The sequence below is a fragment of the Physeter macrocephalus genome, chromosome 21, assembly GCF_002837175.3.
Source record: "Physeter macrocephalus isolate SW-GA chromosome 21, ASM283717v5, whole genome shotgun sequence".
NCBI lineage: Eukaryota > Metazoa > Chordata > Mammalia > Artiodactyla > Physeteridae > Physeter > Physeter macrocephalus.
Window position 1 is genome coordinate 16,516,186 of NC_041234.1, and position 16,020 is coordinate 16,532,205.

The window sequence follows — 16,020 nt, forward strand, 5'->3', positions numbered from 1 at the left end:
GCCGCATAGCACAGGCAGATCAGCTCGGTGCTTTGTGACCACCTAGACAGGTGGGATAGGGAGGGTGGGAGGGAGGGAGATGCAAGAGGCAAGATATATGGGGACATATGTATATGTATAACTGATTCACTTTTTTATAAAGCAGAAACTAACACACCATTGTAAAGCAATTATACTCCAACAAAGATGTTAAAAAAATAAAAAAATAATAATAAAATAAAATCCATTGTTTTTAGGGAAAAAAAACCTATAGAAAATTAGTAACTCTGGAGCAAAAAATGCATGATACAAATAAATATTTGCTAAAATGGTATGAATTTAACTGGGGAGATGTATTTAAGATTAGCTTTTAATAAATGATTTAATTATTATGATGTATAATACATCATATCAATACAGACATAAACAGATTAATTTAGGTCATGTTATGAAATATTATTTACAGTAGACCTTTGTTTTATATTAGAGTTAACATCAAGTTAGCATTTACTAGAATTGATAAAAAATCAGAAAGAAATTATGCAATATTTTATTTGAAAAATCAAGCTCTTAATATTAGATTTTCCTCTCCCTTACTGGAAAATAACAAAATTCACAGTGGAAGAGAAGCTTTGGAGATCTTTTTTAATCCCATAAGGTTCAACTCACACTGAAATGTCTCAGTGAAGCCTGCTGTCTTCTTATTGCCAAAGTTCATTAATTCCTCAAAACACACAACACAGGCACTATAATCAATGCCATTTGGTTTGCTTTAACGTTTTTCTTGTTTTCCAAACTAGGGTATAAGCCCCTTCTATGTGAGCATAATCATCTCTTGTGCTTCTCTTTATATTTCTCAGAGAATCTACTTAAGCTTACTTTAGACTCATTAGACTTATTAAACTTAAGTTTACTTTAGAATTATACTGTTCAGAACTTTATGGAACATTCACAGGTGCTTCTTAGTGCTACCTTTTAATTTTTAATGAAATCTTATTCCAGGTATGCTATGCTTTTTCAAGAGTACAATTCTGTTTCAAAAAACAAAGTTGAAACTTTATCCATATATTATGAAATTAATGTTTCTATCCCTCCAAAATTCGTATTTTGAAGGCCTAACCTCCCAACATGATATCAGGAGGTGGAGCTTTTGGGAGATAATTAGGCTTAGATGAGGTCATGAGAGTAAGGCCCCCATGCTAGGATTAGTGCCCATATAAAAAGAGGAAGCGACACCAGAGCTTCCTCTATTTCGCTATGTGAGGATACAGCAAGAAGGTGCTGTCTGGAAGCCAGGAAGAGGGCCCTCACCAAGAATCAAATCTTCCAGCACCTTGATCTTGTGCTTCCCAGCTTTCAGCGCTGTAAGAAATAAGTATCTACTGTTAAGCCACCAGTCTGTGGCATTTTGTTATAGCAGCCCAAGCAGACTAGGACAGGAACTGGGACCAAGAACTGGTGCGCTCCTGTAACAAATACCTGAAAATGCAGAAACAGCTTTGGACTGGTTAATGGGTAGAGGCTGGAAAAGTTTTGAGGTGCATGTTAGAAAAAGCCAAGATTGCCATGAAGATACTCTAAAGGGTAATTCTGGTGAGGACTCAGAAAAGAGAAGAGCTGGAAAGAAAGTTTCCATCTTTTTAGAGAATACATAAATAATCATGAACAGAATGTTGGTATAAATATGGATGGTAAAGGCCATTCTGATGAAGTCTCAGATGGAAATAAGGAACATATCGGACAAAGGAGACGATCCTTGTTATAAAGTTTCAAAGAACTTGACTGAACTGTGTTAATGTTCTAGTATTTTGTGGAAGGTAGAACTTGTGAGTGATGAAATTGGATATTTACCTAAGAAATTTGATGTCTTTAGATATCTAAGCCAAGTGTGGAAGGAACAGCATGGTTTCTCCTGAATGCTTATGGTAAAATGCAAGAAGAGAGAAAGTGATTGAAGAAGGAACTGTTAAGCAAAAAGGAACCAGAACTCGTGGATTTCGAAAATTCTCAGCCTATGCATATTACAAAAAATGAGAAAGCACAGTTCAGAAGAGAACAGTAAGGGTGTGGTTGATTCACCATTTGATAAGGAGATTAGTGTGGGTGTGAACCAGAGACCTAATCAGCCATCTCATCAGAAGCCCAGGATACAGATGGGATTATACCAACAGAAACTGCCAGCTGGGACTAATGGAAACAAAGAAAACTGGATGGATTGAAGGAAGGCTGTGAACATGTGCTATTCCTCAAGAAGAGGGAAGAATGATATAGGTGATTCAGAGATCATCAGAGCTGCCACCCCCACTACAGGCCCAGGAGGCCGGGCTAGTTCCTCCTGGGCTTCAAAGGGTGGGGCCACCTCTCAAGTTTGGGATGCCCCCACCCAGTGCCTCAGGAGCAGCCACCACAGGAAGTCCTGTAGGTGGGGCTGCTGCAGAGAGCCATGGGGGCAGGAAGTGCCCTGTGAAGCTGGAGGCAAGGCCACCTTGTGGAATCCTGGGGGTGATGTTGCCACTCCAGTGGTCCTGCAGCGCAGAGCATCATTCTAAAGCAGGTTATTCTCATACCTTAAGATCTAATGGAATTGTTCTTACTATGCTTTAGACTTATTTGGGGACCGTCACCCCTTCCTTCTTTCCTATTTCTCCCTTTTAGAATGGGAATGCCTATCCTATACCTGTCACACCACTGTATTTTGGAAGCACATAACTAGTCTGGTTTCACAGGTTCACTGTTGGACAACTCGGCCTCAGGATGAATTACACCTGGAGTCTTATTCATATCTGATTTAGGTGACGATGAGACTTTGGACTTTACACCGTACACTGTAGAGATGATGTTGGAACCAGTTAAGACTTTTGGGGCTATTCGTACGGAATGAATGTATTTTGCGTGTGAAAAAGACATGAATTTTGGGAGTCCAGGGGTGTAATGATATGGACTAAATGATTGTGTCCCCACAGAATTTATATGTTGAAATCCTACCCCCCATGGTATTAGGACATTGGGCCTTCCTTCAGGAGGTAATTAGGTTTAGATGAGGTTATGATGGTGAAGCTCCCATGCTGGGATTCATGGCCTTATAAGAAGAGACAGAGACACTAGAGTTTCTCTTTCCACTATGTGAGGACAGCAGCCCCAGCTCACTACAACATTATACCTTTCCCTATTTTAATTAAGAAAAGTAACAATATGGTATAATTGAATAGACTGACCTAAGGAAGAACAATGAATATTTCATTTAAGATTTGAAAGAATAGAAAGACCAAATAATGATGTTAGTAATAAGCTATTGGGTTGTTTTAAAGACTATTGAAAGCTAAAAAGTACATACAGCCAGTTTTTGAAGACTTGATAACATTTCACTTTGCTCCTTAAAGCCAGTTGTGTGAATCTTGTTCACTGCATCTTCTTTTTCTGAAAGCCATGCACTAAAAAGGCACTGAAAGAAATCAAATAATTCCAAAAGAGAAAAAAAAATAATTATTAAAGTACATCATTATATTTTTTCATTTATCCATTTAATATCTCTCCATGTCTTTCACTGATATAATATCCCCCACATGAGTCACCTGTTCTTCAGTAAAACGTTGCCATTTTAGAAGAATGTCTTGTAAAAGAACCCAGCGATCTTCTGTCCACCTACAGATGTTTGCCCACCGATCTCCCAGTACCTGGGGAAGAGAAAATCCACCACAACATCAGCAAACAATTAACTGTTAACTGAATTTTATTAAAAATGGCATGAATGATTTATAAAAGTATCTAACTTTGAGCCTCCTATTTTACCAGGAGTTGTAAAGAACACCCTGCCAGCTTCTGCTTATAATTAGATAAGCATTGTGCCTTTCATTTGTCGTTAGATTAGTTCACTCTTTCTTTCACCTTACATTGAAAAGCAAAGATACTTACAAGAATTCTGAGGCAGATATTACACCACTATTTGAAACATCTCCACAGTAAATGTAAGCAAAAATATAAATGTAGAATTAAAGAGGATTTTTCATTGATAATATGTAAAATGTGTATCTCTCTTAGGTCTGAAAGTACATCCTAAAGAATAAAAGTCTGACTACTAAGTAAGATGCCAAAAAAAGACTCTCATTTGAAGCAATCTTGTATAATTTGAATTGCTTAATGTCCTAATTGTAGAAGAAAATTAGTAGTGACTTAACATCATATCCACATGTGAATTTTTAAAGTTAACGGGATTATTATTACAAAGTATTTAAATTCACTATTTCTCTAAACTATTCTAGTGAGAAAACTGTAATATTTCCTGAGTAATAGTTACCCTATCTTTAGCATGTCACTAATATCTATACGACACACTGTTTTAATATGTAATATAAACCAAGCACCAATGGGTTTTAGATGGAAAAAATATGTTGTGGTGATTTCTGTGTAAAGGGCAGTGTTTTAAGAAAAGAAATATATCATTAATTTCAACTCCATCAGGATGTACTTCAGAGCCAAAAATTTCAACTTTTTTGACTTTCTCATAAATAATAGAAGTATTTTCCCAAAGATATTGGATCTCTAGACCTAGAAGTATCTCAAAATATGGATGTCTTATTTTATATAGAATTAGAGCTAGAAAAATGTTTGTAACTCATATTTTTTTTACAAATATACTCAAGTATCTACGATAAGCCTGATCATAATTTCTACCTTACTTGATGCTACATGTTTGGATTGATCCACCTAGAAAATTTTGATATATGATTCAAATAATACATGTGTAATAAGCATCACGGCAAAATCCATCTATTCTTAATTAATTCAGAGACCTAATTTTTTTTTTAAAAATGTGTTTAATCTACCATCTTTTCAAAAAGGGAGTCTCATACATGGGTAAGGAGTAGGCAATAAACATTTTACTACAATATTAAAAGGATCATGGACTCATATGCAGCTCAGTCACAGGTGGGTTTTCAATTTTTCTTCAGAAATGTCAATAAAAATGTTATTGCTTTCAGCATAATGTAACTGATTTTTGTATTTTTTATAGTTTCATTCTCTACTCTATTCCTTTTGAATTACGCTAGTTATGGCAGAAGCCATAGCACTGGAATAGTGATGCAAGATACCCACAGGGAATGGGCTAATGTAACTCAATGAATTCAGTATTAGCCATTTAATTATTACAATCAAACATTTGGGGGTTTTTTCCTAAAACATATTAGAAGTTCTTTTAGTGAACTTCCTAGTTACCATGTCAGGATGAATCAGATAAAATGGCATGTAACATACCTGTTAATGGATTAGTTGTGAAAAAACTAGCTTCAAAGAGAGAAAATCTCACTCCTTAGCCATAAATTACACCATCTGCCTGATTTTATGATGCAGATATAAAAGGTTAAATTGTGGGATGTTTATTGCAGGGCTCCAACCTCAGGGGAGATGGGTGTCAAGGGGGTAAGAGATAAACTCAAACTGTAGGTAGCACCACCTTCATAAATGAAAGAAAATCAACTAAGGCATCCACATAGGTATAACATCTTCTCTCTAGTGCTACAAGACACACAAAGGTAGCGTCCACTGAAGTAGCATCTTAGGTTTGTAATCTCATAGATGGATGATTATAATTTATTCATTTTAGTAGGACATCATATAAAACAAATCCACATAAAGACCTCTATACTAGATTGCTTAAGATTAAATTTATAGAAACTCCAAAATATATTGTGATACACTATATACTACAGTTTTTTTCACTATATGAATGAGTTATAAAAAACAATAATAAATATTATTTTAGGTACAGAGTCAACCTAGTCAAAACAACTATTTTAAGAATATTATTTCCATCAACAGATGAACAGATAATGAAATTCTGCCATTTGCAACAACATGGATGGGCTTGGAGGGCATTATGCTAAATGAAATAAGTCAGAGAAAGACAAATACTGTATGATATCACTTATATGTGTACTCTAAAAAATACATAAAACTAGTGAATATAACAAAAAAGATGCAGACTCATAGATATAGAGAACAAACTAGTGTTTACCAGTGGGGAGAGGGGAGGGGCATTATAGGGGTAGGGGATTAAGAGGTACAAACTATTAGGTATAAAATAAGCTACAAGGATATATTGTACAAAACAGGGAATATAGCCAGTACTTTATAATAAATATAAATGGAGTATAACCTTTAAAACTGTGAATCACTATACTGTACAACTGTAACTTACATAGTATTATACATCAACTATACTTCAATAAAAAAGGAAGAAAAAAAGATTAGTATTAAAAGTGACCTTTGTATTCAAATAATCATAATAGATAACTGATAATTCACTGAAGCAGATTTATAATTCAGTCAATATTTAATTTAACTAATAGTTAATGATAAGCTCCAATTCATTCATTCACCAATCAAGAATTTAAGCAACAAATATTCATTGAACATAAACTATGTGCCCAAAATTAACAGAATAAAGATGTTATGGACTGAATTGTGTCTGCCTAAAATTCACATGTTAAAGCCCTATTGCCCTCTACCCCAGCATGTGACTGTATTAGAAGACAGGACCTTGATAGCCAGGGCCTTTAAATAGGGCTTTTAAGTTAAAATGAGGCTGTTAGGGTGGGCTCTAATTCAATCTGACAAATGTCCTTATAAGAAGAGGAAATCTGGATACACAGAAAGACACTAGGGATGTGTTAGCACAGAGGAGAGACCATGTGTGGACAATGAGAAGGCCGCCATCTGCAAGCCAAGGAGAGAGGCCTCAAGAAACCAAACCTGCCAATACTTTGATCTTGGACTTCTAGACTCCAGAACTGTGAGAAAATATATTTGTGTTGTTTAGGGCACCCAATCTCTGGCATTCTGTCATGGCACAGCTAATAAACTACATAAGACAAATTTAAGAGAGGCTGATTCCATGGCACTGCAAAATGTCTCACAAAACTAAAGGTGTTACAGGTAAAGATGTACATATTACAGTGGGAAAATTCTAGAGAATACATTTCAATTACTAGAGTAAAATGAATTTAAATTGTTCAAATGGAGCAGAGTTTTAATAATGTATTGTGACAACTTCTCAAATACAAATATGCTATCACTTTGTGATCTTGTATCTTATGTGGGGAAGATAAAAATATCTAGAGCCAAACCACTTGGATTCAAGTCTTAGGTCAATCAATTGCTTGGATTACCAACGTGTATATGTCTTTTCAAATTACAAAAACATTGTAGATCCATAACTTCTTGTAATAATACCAGCAATTCTTTATCTCTCCCTGCTCAATGAAATCAAGTGACTTTTTCAAGAAATTTATGGCTAGATAATTTAATGTCTCTCAAAGCAAATAATCATACCAACCACTTAAAGAATTGCTTCAAATATTATACAAGATCATGTATTGAAAAGCAGTTTTAATTTGAACTGAGTTATACAAGTGTCGGTGGTTATTTACATTTTGCTTGATCATAGTATTTATATCGAACCATAGTATTTATATGAACCACCAAGGTGAACTATTTTACTCACTCTAGAAAAGTACTTATTAAATCATTACAGATAGACCTTTAGAATTCCAGTATATTCTTTTTTAAACATTTCCAACACAAGAGAGCATACATATCCTTCAGTAACACATTCTACTGCCTAAACCTATCTTACTCTCAGAACAATCTCAATGAACTGAATCTAAGTCTCTTCTGTTACAATGTAGGCATGGTTCTTTTTACTGGTCTCAGTGAAATTAGATAACCGAATTAGAAATTGCTTGCTCGTATGCTGTACATGTCTGCCCACAGGTAGATTTTTGCAATGCCATATGCACAAATATAAACAGATGTACACAGTGCTTGAATTTATAGATTTACCTGTTTATTGCTTAGAAATGCTGACCTTAATCTGAATTACAAAGGATGGAGCTAAGCAATTGTTGGATTATCAGTCAGCTTTTATGATCACTCAGAGATGCTAGTTCCTATCACTGCCTGAATGGATGTAACCACACTGTTAGACAAGTACAAGAGATTGGATCAAAGGGAATTGACAGGAAGCTAAAAAACTTTTTTTAAATCACTATATTAGGATTAGAAATCTCTTCTCTAGAGAAAAAACATCAGTCTTTCTCTGAGTTTCCATTTAAGTATATGAATCCCTTGAGCTTTTTGGAATAATGCATATTTTTGTAAGCTAGGTAAGCATTATGCACATAAATGAAAAATGAATTATAATGTCTCATGAAGTGATAAGAAGAAATTAATTTGTATTTATGTCCTCATTTTGTCTCAGCAGTAAGAGAAGCGAAAGGTCAGTTCACTTACTCTAACACATTTTCATGGACTAAATCACAACTCCATTATCATCTAGGCTCACATCTGCAATGGGGAGGATTTTTCCCTCCCATTTAATTCACATCTCATATTGTTATACATGCCAAGGACATTTCTCATCTGAATTCATTTGTTTGGTTGAGTTGGTTTTTCAAAGCAAAAGTGAAAAATGGCTATCAAAAGAACATTTGGATAAAAGCAAGTAAGGAAAATTTGACAAGCCTGAGAGGTAAAACTTAAGTACCTTGACCCTTGAATTTATTGAAGTCAGTGATAGAAAGTGAAAGCTAAACTGCACCCAGCAAGATTGGCATTAAGAGACAAAGTGTCCCCAAGAGTATGTCCACTAAGGAAGAAACAATTATGTGCCATGGACCACACAATGCAGCAGCAACTGAGATTTATAAGAGAGGGAGGCAGCAGGCAGCAAGCAACCCATCTCCTTTTATTGTAGTTTCAGATCCTGAAATGTACTCCTCAGCTAAATGAATTTTATGTGTAATGAGCCATCTGAAAAATAATTTATTTCTTGCTCTTTCTTTCTTACTTTATAAACAACTATACAGTTAAAAAGAATTAGCAACTTCATCTTACTGACGGTGAAATGGAAATAACATCAAATAACGTGTTGAAAGAAATAACGCACCCATTATGAGGCTAGAAATGGGGCAGAGTATTACTGACTAATGTTTAGCCAAGTCTATGATTTGGCTAAACATGTTTTTACATGTTTTTTACAAACTGCTAACTGAAGCAGTATACTATAAAATTGCGTGTCTTAAAGCTTCACTGTCTAACGTATGGTCCAGGGTGGAAAAACATCTTGTAATGTATTAAGAAACACTTATTGGAGGTTTCTCTGAAAATATCATTTTTACTTCTGTTTAAATGATCCTGTAATAACTCCTGACTGAATTCAAGGAACTCCTGTCACTTCTAATGGTGCAGTTTACAGATGAGGAAACTGACACTCAGATGGGTTAAGTAACTTATCTAAGGCCAGAGAGGACAAAGGATTGAGTATCTGGGATTTGACCTCAGATCTGTCTGGCTACAAGTCCGTGCTCTTTCACAATGCCATTCACTCAATAGAGCATTCAACATTATATATATATATATATATATATATATATATATATATATATATATACACATACATATATATATGCCTTGTGATTTGTGCTACAAAACATACGGTGAGATATACAGATGCTGAATCCTTTTTGAGTCTTCATATTTAATTTTAGCAGGAGTTTCACTAGATTTAACTAAATATTTTATCTAACCTCCTTGACAAAGATTTGAAGCCTCCTGTTACAATTTGATCTAAAAACATTTTTGACATTTTAACTGCATATTTGTTTAAAATGTGTTTTAAAAATCAAAAATACTTACACTTCTAGATAAATAACATGTGCTCTTTGCAAGGACTTATTTTTAAAAGGTAAATATGACTGTCTGATTCCTTCATGAAATTCTGCCTAGTGATCATGCTAAAAACGTAGTGAGATTTTTAACTTGAAGAAGCATCTTCTTCTGTGCTATGAGAATCAGTTCCATATATTATTTATTTTTATGAGTTTATAAAGTGCTAATGAATAAATCTGGAAAGGCCCTATTGTTGTTGTTGCTGTTATTATTTGCAGGCTATTATTTAATGTTCTGTGGCAGCTTAATAAGCTCTATACTCTCCAGCTCCCACCAGTGTATTCAATTGGGATACCAGAAAATAAAGAGCAGGAGTCCTAAGGAGCATTCCAAGCCTGACAGTGTTCTTTCCAGCATTCATCACATTCCCAGGCATTCCTCGGTAGCTTGAAGTTTTACTGTTCCTTATTGTTTTATGCCTCCAAGTCTATGAACTTCTTGAGGAGGGCCCCCCCTTACCCTTGTGCTTAATGTCTCATGTAGTAATACATGCATTTCACATAGTATATGAATGTCTCAAAGCTGAATACCACCACTGTAGTTATCAATACAGGGCTTTTCTCCCAAGTAGTGTCTTAAAACCCCCCTTTATTTCCCTTTCTTCTTCATTAAATACCTGTCTACCAGTATTTTATGGTAATGGCATGGCTATTTGTGGTGAATTTAAAGACCCATAGGAGATGAGAGTCACATGTGAATTCCTGTACCCTCTACTTCAAATTCTAAATCTTTTAATACTTAAAATGGGCATTAGCTATATAGCAGAATCTCTGAATCTACTAACCCGCTACACGCCACTAGGTTTAAAGTACAGACAGCCTGAATTCTTGTCCCAGCTCAACTGTTGCCCAACTTGGTAATATCTGTCAGCCAACTCTTAATCTTGACATGGTTTAGCTGTGCCACTAGTGACATGGATATAACAGTACCTGCTTCATACCCTCCTAGCCAGGTCACTGCTAGGGTCAGGTCAACAAATATGAAATTGTTCTGAAAACTGTGATGAATTATTGATGTGCTTGTAAATGGTAAGGATTTAGAACTCAGTTCCTGGAAAATCACCTTTTGTTTCCAGATGTGATAAATCTACAGCATCAAAGACTTTTAATACAGAATACACTGAAACATTTCAGCATATTAACTTTACTAGGTTTTTGTATTTTACCTATAGTCTAATAAGGCTTATGTTTTGTACAACAGTTGAAAATCTTTTACTTTTGCATTTTTAAACCAGGAGCGTTTTCTATTACGTGCCTTGTTTATAACCAAGTAAGTGGAAAACATGTCCTTCTATGTTCCATTTTAACTCTTGGCATTGAAATATTCCATCTATAAGAAATCACACATTCCAATGTGTATACATAATAAAATGCACAAAATAATCTAGGTGTAAGAGGATGGGAAAGTGATGGGGATTGTAGCTAAATGGACAGCTCATGGCAAAGTGGGCAGAACTATTCAATTCCTACTGAGGTTAATACGCAGGAAAACAGACCTAGGATCATCGAATCACTTGCTTTTCCCAAAGAGGCTAGAAATTCATAGTTTTATATCACATTTCCAAAATTTCAATAATAAATATATTATTAAATACAATGTGGACTGAATATGAATATATTTGTTATTTTATTTACCACTTTTTAACATCTTTATTGGAGTATAATTGCTTTACAATGGTGTGTTAGTTTCTGCTTTATAACAAAGTGAATCAGCTATACATATACATATATCCCCATATCTCTTCCCTCTTGCATCTCCCTCCCTCCCACCCTCCCTATCCCACCCCTCCAGGTGGTCACAAATCACTGAGCTGATCTCCCTGTGCTATGAGGCTGCTTCCCACTAGCTATCAATTTTACATTTGGTAGTGTATATATGTCCATGCCACTCTCTCACTTTGTCCCAACTTACCCTTCCCCCTCCCCGTGTCCTCAGTAGACAAATTCCTAGAAAGACAAAAACTACTCAAACTGACAAAAAGGGAAAATCTGGAAAATGGAGGTAAAATATTTTTACAAATGGAAATCAAAAATAGAGAGTCTTATGTCTATTGAATATATTAAATTCTCATTTAAAACTTCTCCCATAAAAAATATTCCAGGCATGAATGGCAAGTTTCCAAGCCTGCATAATCAGGTACTTAAACCCAGCAAGCATATCATAAGAATGGAAAATAGGCCAATCTCTTTCATGGACACAATGGAAAAACTCTAAATCAAATGTTAACAAATCGTAGCAAAAAAAATCTAGCAATAAATTAAAAGGGTTATACATATCATCCATGTTTGGTTTATCTCAGAAATGCAAGGCTATTTTAACATTAGAAAATGAAGCAATGTGATTTTACATATTAACAGAATAAGGGAGAAAGCTAATATGATTGACTCAAGTTATCCCGAAAAAAAAAGTTTGATAAAATTGAGCACCCAGTAATAACAAAACCTCATAGAACACTAGGAATAAAAAGCATCTACAACAAGCCTACAGGAAATATCATACTTTACAGGTGATTTACTAAAAGCCTCACCTCCGAGAGCTAAAATGAGAAACAGATATCAACAATAATCTCACTGTACTAGAGTATGCAGCACAAAAGTTAAAAGAAAATTTAATAAAATGAATGATTGGAAAGGGAGAAATAAAACTGACATTAATCACAAACCACCTGGATATGTACATCTGAGTGATACTACAGATAAACTACTCAACTTAGTAAGCAAACTAAGCATGATCTCTGGATACAAGGCCAAGGAATAAAAATCAAGGTGTACTTCTCAATATCAGCAACAAAAAATAAAAAATGAAAAACTTTAAAAGACACCATTTACAACAAGAGCAAAACTGTCAAAAACCTAGTAATAAATCGCATAAAAAGTCTAAGACTCACTATCGTGAAAACCACAAAAACATTATTCAGAGAAAATAAAGACCTAGATGAATGGAAGACTATTTCATATTCATGAACTGAAATACTTTATATAATAAAGATATTAATTTACTACAAATTGATCTATATATTCAGTGAAATCCAATTAAAACCAAAGCAGTTGTGGTTTTTTTCTTGTTTTTTTTTTGAGGGGGTGGTGACAAGCTGGTTCTAAAATTTATTTGGAAAGCAAATGAATAAAAATAGCAACATAACCTTTAAAAAGGAGAAAATAAATATGAAGGGCCTACATGGGCCAAGATAGACTTAGTGCTCCCCTTAGCTTCCCTAAACTTTAGACTATAGGCCCCAACCTCTCTTTGCTTAGAGCACTTACTTTGGAAAGAGGATGTTAAATTTTTTAATCTGCCCCTTTGAGATGTAAATTTTAGTCTACAACCCAAGAATATCTTTCTCAAGGACCTGTTAGCCATCCCTTTGAAATGTAATTATCAAGAAAGATAGGGCCTGTCTTCCAGACTCTGTGGGAGGGTAGGAGCCTAACTTTGATAAGGGACAATTAGCAAACACAGATGGCTTAATCAGATTGGCCAACCCCTGTCTTAACTTCCTCTAGTACTTTTTTACTAGCTCACCCCAGTGCTTAAAAACCTTCTACGAGGGACTTCCCTGGTGGCACGGTGGTAACTTTGATAAGGGACAATTAGCAAACACAAATAGCATAAACACATTGACCATCCAACCTCTTAATGTCCTCCAATCTTTTTATGCTAGCTCATCCCAGCATTTACAAATTCTCCCACATTTTGTTCACTGGAACTGAGTTCATTCTCTCTCCCCTGTTGCAACAGTCTTGATCCATAACTGCAATAGTCTTGAATAAATTTTTTCTTGCCTGTTTTACCAGCTGGTACAATTTTTATTTTACAATACTACCAGATATTAAAATCATTATAAATCTATAGCAATTAAGACAATGTGGCATTGACATAAGTATAGGCAAATGTACAAACAGAACTTATTAGAGGGACTTCCCTGGTGGTCCACTGGTAAAGAATCTTCCTTCCAATGCAGGGGATGCAGGTTCAGTCCCTGGTCAGGGAACTAAGATCCCACATGCTGCAGGGCAACTAAGCCTGTGCACCACAACTACAGAGACCACGTGCTCTGGAGCCCATGCGCCACAGCTAGAGAGAGAAAACCCACACACCACAACTAGAGAGAAGCCCGCACCCCGCAACGAACAGCCTGCACCGCAACGAAAGATCCTGCATGCCACAACTAAGGCCCAACACTGCCAAAAATAAATGAATGAATGAATGAATGAATACATAAATAAATTATACATATAAAAAAGAAGGCTGAATGACTTTTAAAAAAAAGAACTTATTAGAATCCATAAAGTGAGCCATGCATGTATAGGCATTTGACTAAAGGTGACACTGCAGAACACTGTTTGCAATAAATCATGCTACTTCAATTGAATCCAAATAGGAAAAATGGACATTCATCCCTTTCTCACACCATAAATACGAGATGGAATGTAATATGAAAGGTCAAACAATAAAGCAACTATATGGCAACCCAGGAGAATATCTTCTAGGTCATAGAGTAGGAAATGTTACTTTTAAACTCACAACAAAAATACACTAACCATAACAGACAATATTGAAGTGGGGTATAATGAATTTAAAACTTCTGTTTATTAAAGTAGTAATTCATTAAGGAGCAAAAAGGCAAGTTACTTAGATTTTTTAAAAAAAAGGAAATGTGTAATACAGGTAACCAACAAAGGACTACAATCCAGAATATATATTTTGAAATAACTACAGCAAATCACTAAGAGAAATATAGACAATTCAATAGAAAAATAGGCATTTCCAAAAAGAGATCTTTCAAATAACCAGTAAACAAGTGAAAGTGTTCCACCTCATTAGCCACCAGTACATGCAAGTTAAAACGAGAAATGTCATTATACAGCCACCAGAAAGGCTCAAGTTAAAAATCTGACAATTTGAAGTACTGAAGAAGATGCAGAGCAACTTGTACCTTTATTCAGTACTGATAAGAGTATAAATTTATACATCAACTTTGGAAAACTCTTTGGTAATACCTATAAAGCTAAAGATACATATACTCAATGATCCAGCGATTCCAATCCTGGCTGTATATCCAATATAAAAGCCTACAAATATTCACCGAAAGATATGTACAATTATTTTCAAAGAAGAATTATTTGTAATGGTCCCAAACTGGAAACAATCCACATTTTCTTAACAGTAGATTGCATAATTAAACTGTGGTATAGTCATTAAAAAAGAAAATTAATGAACTAATGCTATATGCAACATGGATGAATCTCACAAACATAATGTTGAGTGGAAAAAGTCAGTTACATATATATCTAAATATATATATATATATATAATGCAATTCCATTTACATCAAGTTAAAAGTACAACAAAATTAATCTGAGGTATTATAAATCAGGTTAGAGGTTACCTTTGAGGAGGTGGGACCAGTTTATGACTATTATAGCGCTTGGTGGGCTTTTTGATTGTTGGTAACATAATACCTTTTTATCTGGTTGTGGAACAATTGGGTATGCGACCTTTGTGACATCTTCAAGATATAATTATGATTTGTGTACTTTTCAGAGTACTCCAATTAAAAAAACTGTGCCATAGTATAAAGTTTAGATTTTTTTCACAGACCAAAAGGGCCAGAATTCTCTTTAGATCATATGAGAATTAACACTTAAAATTCATAAAGAATGTTATCATTCTAACATACTTGCATATATATTCCTCCTGTAATAATCTTCTCAACGTCACATAGTAATTTTCTCCTATGAAACTGAGAGATTAGGACAAAACCCAGGCTGAGGTATCACACAGATCTGGGTACCAGTCCCAGCTCTGCCACTTGCAAACTACATGAACTTGGATTTAGCTTCATTATGCATAGCCTTTTTCACTTGTGAAATAGAGATAGCTTTACATACAAACTATATACAATTCTTGGAAAATAATGAGCATACAAAAGTGCTAATTATAATTACTGCTTCATGGGCAACAGTTGTTGACACTTGGCTTAGTGAAATTATTTCTACCACATTTAAAGTTATTTTTATTTTAAACATGCTTTTTATTCACCAAATATAAAATTAGAAACTAGGGAGACATCAAAAATATTTTCATCCGTATTCTTCTTCATAAATAACCCTTATTTCTTAATTCTATAGGATTTAACATTTCATAGCCTTTTTATTCTACCCTAATTATCTCAAACGTACGTACCACAAACACTTTCAGTTCCATATCCCACTTGCAAGCCATGATAGACGAGGTGACGTTATAGCCTTTCTGAATAATCACTTTTTTTTTTTTTTTTTTTTGTGGTATGCGGGCCTCCCTCTGTTGTGGCCT

At 34.8% G+C, this 16,020-nt stretch overlaps 1 protein-coding gene across 14 annotated transcripts in view; it reads right to left on the reverse strand.

The window, feature by feature from the left end:
• The window catches only part of DMD (dystrophin), a 2,398,628-nt gene that overhangs the window by 1,530,630 nt on the left and 851,978 nt on the right, over window positions 1-16,020 (reverse strand). For all 14 annotated transcript variants that reach the window (XM_055081921.1, XM_055081920.1, XM_028482834.2 and 11 more), the window contains 2 exons: window positions 3,552-3,653; window positions 3,314-3,421 (listed from right to left, as the gene is read on the reverse strand). In XM_055081921.1, coding sequence (XP_054937896.1) covers window positions 3,314-3,421; window positions 3,552-3,653 — 210 coding nt within the window. The remainder of the gene's footprint in view (window positions 1-3,313; window positions 3,422-3,551; window positions 3,654-16,020) is intronic.